At 48.0% G+C, this 3,624-nt stretch overlaps 1 protein-coding gene across 1 annotated transcript; it reads right to left on the bottom strand.

Moving 5' to 3' along the window:
• Positions 1–303: 303 nt before the first annotated feature.
• On the bottom strand, positions 304–3,209 carry LOC308612135 (myomegalin). Its single transcript, XM_081224417.1, has 3 exons — positions 3,092–3,209; positions 1,725–1,856; positions 304–473 (listed from the first exon to the last, which is right to left on the bottom strand). Exons 1-3 carry the CDS (start codon positions 3,168–3,170, stop codon positions 382–384), a joined length of 303 nt encoding a protein of 100 aa, XP_081080543.1. The 5' UTR covers positions 3,171–3,209; the 3' UTR covers positions 304–381.
• Positions 3,210–3,624: the final 415 nt, after the last annotated feature.

Below are 3,624 nucleotides of genomic sequence, written 5' to 3'. Positions count from 1 at the left end.
ATAGTTTTTCTGTTCTTTCCAAGAATGTAATGGGGGTCATGGAGTCCCACGGCCCCACTCTTAATAGCTCCAACCTTTTCCCAGCATTGGCCTTTCTGGTCTAGTTCTCTGAAATAGAGATAGCTAATAGAGAAAATGTATATTTTCCTTTAACCTTTGCTATGGATTTCAGGCCATTCTGGGTTTTATTCTTTCCTGCCCAAATTTTACTTTTTATAGACACTCAATAAATAGGTGTAAACAATTTTTAAGTAATAATTTATTAACTTGATCCAGTTATTTAAAGGTAATGTCTGATGCCTCCAAGTTTATATCCACGAATGCTGTTGGATAGGGCTGGAAAATCTGGAGAACGTATCTCTAGACCCTCCTGTTGTCACGTCACAAGATGTCCTTACCAGAGCCAGAATAGTGACTCTCAGTGTATGAATGAGGGGTTGCAAGGGGGACATCTGGAGCTGGCTGTGCAGTGCCTGGGGAGGGAGAGACAGAGCTGCAATGAAGTCTGGAGGGACTTAGGGAACTCTCTTCACTGACTGCTCCGAACAGAAACTGACATCCTTTCCCCTCCTCATTCACACTCAGCTGGAAATGGGAAAGGGAGAGAAAGAGACACCAAGCTGGTGTTCAGTTCACAGCCAGTGACCCTCTGGTTATCTGCAAAGATGGGAGAAGGGATTTATACATGAAATGTGAATTTCTCAGTGCTATTCACACCTAGAGCTTGTGAGTCTAGGGACTTGTAGGTGGGATCTCATAAGAAGCAGCCTTATCTAGATTGGGCTGTGTGGGTCTGGGCATTTTTTACTCTCCACCCTCTTTTCTTTGATTCTGCAGCAGAGTATTTCTGTGGAAAGGAGGAATATGGAAGTGACCTGAAAACTCCAGCTGGCTTCCCTGAAGGCCCTTTTCTTGTTGTAGAGCTGAGGCATGGACTCTGGGTTCTAACCATGGAAACCAAAGGTGGATACTGTCTCAGGGAATAAAAACAACCCAGTCAAGTCACACATTTGGGTAACAGATTCTTTCAAAGATATAGTTCCCTGCATTCACCAAAGTTTCAGCCCTAGCCAAACAGAAAACCTGGGAGCCTCATGCACTGGGACAATAGTATGATGTGGCTGAGTCCATGACGGGCCACACATTCATGTCAGTGGCTGCAGCTGTAGAACAGGGTCTTTCCCCCTAATTGGCTGCTGCTGTGATGTTGTAGGGGCTCTGGTCACCTTTTTTCTGATCCTGACAAGGGAGAAGGAATGTGGAAGTACTGGTCTTCCAGCAAAAACATCTGGGTGGAAAGTGTGGAAATATGGGCCACTTGCATGGGGCGGGGAGTGGCAGGTGCTATCCAGGGCATGTGGTAGTAACATGAAGGTGGGATGTGGTCCTCCCTCTGCTGAAGTGGGCACCATGGAAGCCTTGGCTCTATCATTTGACAATCAGGCCACAAGCCCAGGGGCAGCACCAGGTAGTATAGGGAGTCACAAGAATGGGCATCACATCAGACAGCCCTGAGGATGAAAACTAGCCCTGCCTGGGGCAAGCCACTTGGGGTCAGTATTTGTAAAGTAGGGACAATAGTGCCTGTCCTGCTTCCCTCTCTGGGCTGACTGTGAGGAAGAGTGGAGTACTGCACACCAATGTGTTTTATAACTGCAAACCTATATGCCCTCTTGAGACTCCTAGATGTGGACAGAACCAGGAGGTTTGGGTGCCTTTCTTACTTTTTCCTTGGTGAGCATTGCTGAGCACATATTCCAGCCTCTCCCGCAGGTGGTCATTGATGAATATGGATTCCTCCAGGCGCTGGCACAGGTTCTGGATCTCAACAAGATTCTTTTCCAGCAGGTTGGCCCCTGTTGCATACCACCAAGACATGGGAGAGGTAGGAAATGGGGAAAGCTGTCACTCATGGGCAGGTGGGGGGTTCTGCCCAGGGTCTCCCTGCAAGATCCCTGCCCATATCTATACCTCCATCAACTTCCTCCTCACACCTGGGCACCCAGGAAACACCAGGCAACTTCGTTTAAAGAGCTCCTGGGCTCTCAATCACAAGATAGCCCTGTGTTAGGAACTCCACAAGGCCTCCTCCCAGATAGAAGCTGAGTACACCTGAGGGAGATGGACACCGGGCTGGCGAACAAGGGTGAGAAGCTGCTGAAGTCCTCTAGGCAGGACTGGCCTGACGATGAGAAAGCACGTCTACTTCCTTAGGCAGCAATCCAGAGGGCCTCCCTCTCTACCTCAGTCCTCTCTTACCCTATGATCCATGACTGAACAACCTTTAACATCCACTCACTGATAGAAAGACTAAGGTAAGTGGAGATGAAATTAGATCAGGCTGTGAATAATGAGTGACACTGAGTGTTTTCCTTTGGTGAGAAGTGACAAGGAAGAGCCTGGGGAGGTATCAGGACCTGAAGGAGGAGTGAGAGAAAGGAACACCTTCAAGGAGAGAAAAAGATGCACAAAGGGTAGAAAGACCAAAATTAGCTTCATCCACCAGGACATCTTGCTTAGGGCCAGGTTTTTCTCTGAGAATTTCAAATGTTGTATTGTTACACTGTGAATCCCAGAAACTGAGCTGCTTCAAGGCATTTCTCTACACAGCTGCACCCCTAGCCACTGGGTGCCAGGATGCCTGGCTCCAAACCCAATGGCAAAGTTTGAGAGGCAGGACTGGCTTAGAGTTGTATACAAAGTGTGTGTGTGTGTGTGTGTGTGTGCCTATAGAAATAGTTTCCCATCCTGCAATAGCTCTTGACCTAAGGAAGACCTACCTTCCTCATGGAAGGGAACACACAAATGTGAGGCAACTCATCATCCCTACAGAGTGCCTCAGAGTGCCTTCCTTTACTGTCCTGCCCAGAGTGAGTCCCTAGGTAGGGGAAATGGGAGAGGCACGTAGAAAGGACCAACACTGAGCTGGGACTTCATTCTCTGGCTGACCCACGGGATATTGCCTTTCATCTTCTCATCCATTTCTGTGAGCCAGGGTCTAACAGAGGAACAAAAAACCATCTGGCCAGGAAAGGAATGTATCATTCCTGTCAATGGGCTCTATTTCACCAACTGCTCCTTTGTATTTTACCAGAGGGCTCGGAGTTGGGCTGGTATAAAGAGGAGAAGGAGGATAGGTTCCCAGATGCATTCATCTTCTGAGGCCTCATCTCGTCCCATGGGCCACTGCTGCCATGAAGCCCAGGGTCTGGTGTCCCACTCAGTTGTGTGGTGTCGCTCAAAGGATAGAAGGGCTGAGCAGACATGGCTTCTGAATGGTTGCTGGGCAATGAACCTGAATCAGCAGGAGTGGCTGCGCTGACATCTGTCCAGAAAGGAATATGAGTGAGAAACAAACAGAGAAGTCAGAAATGAAGTGTTTTAAAAATAATTATACTGGGTTGAATAGTATCCTCCAAAAATTCATGTCTACCTGGAACCTCAGACTGTGACCTTTATGGATATAATTACTTAAGATGAGATGATACTGGATTAGGGTGGACCCTGAATCCAACATGACTGATACACAGGGGAGAAGACCACATGCCAGTGGAAGGCAGAAATGGGAGTGATGCATCTTCAAGGCAAAGGATGCTTCCCGCAACCACCAGAAGTCAGGGAGAG

This window comes from Mesoplodon bidens (genome assembly GCF_964165515.1).
Source record: "Mesoplodon bidens genome assembly, chromosome: 2".
Lineage (NCBI taxonomy): Eukaryota > Metazoa > Chordata > Mammalia > Artiodactyla > Ziphiidae > Mesoplodon > Mesoplodon bidens.
This window is presented reverse-complemented; position numbering and strand designations above follow the sequence as displayed.

What these genes read in the sequence shown, in the direction of transcription:
- LOC308612135 (XM_081224417.1), bottom strand. Translation starts at nt 3,170, where the DNA reads ATGAGGCCTCAGAAGATGAATGCATCTGGGAACCTATCCTCCTTCTCC. An exon ending in GCCCAACTCCGAGCCCTCTG is followed by an intron (nt 1,857 to 3,091) that starts GTAAAATACAAA and finishes GGTATGCAACAG; the next exon opens with GGGCCAACCTGCTGGAAAAG. An exon ending in CAATGCTCACCAAGGAAAAA is followed by an intron (nt 474 to 1,724) that starts GTAAGAAAGGCA and finishes CTCCCTCCCCAG; the next exon opens with GCACTGCACAGCCAGCTCCA.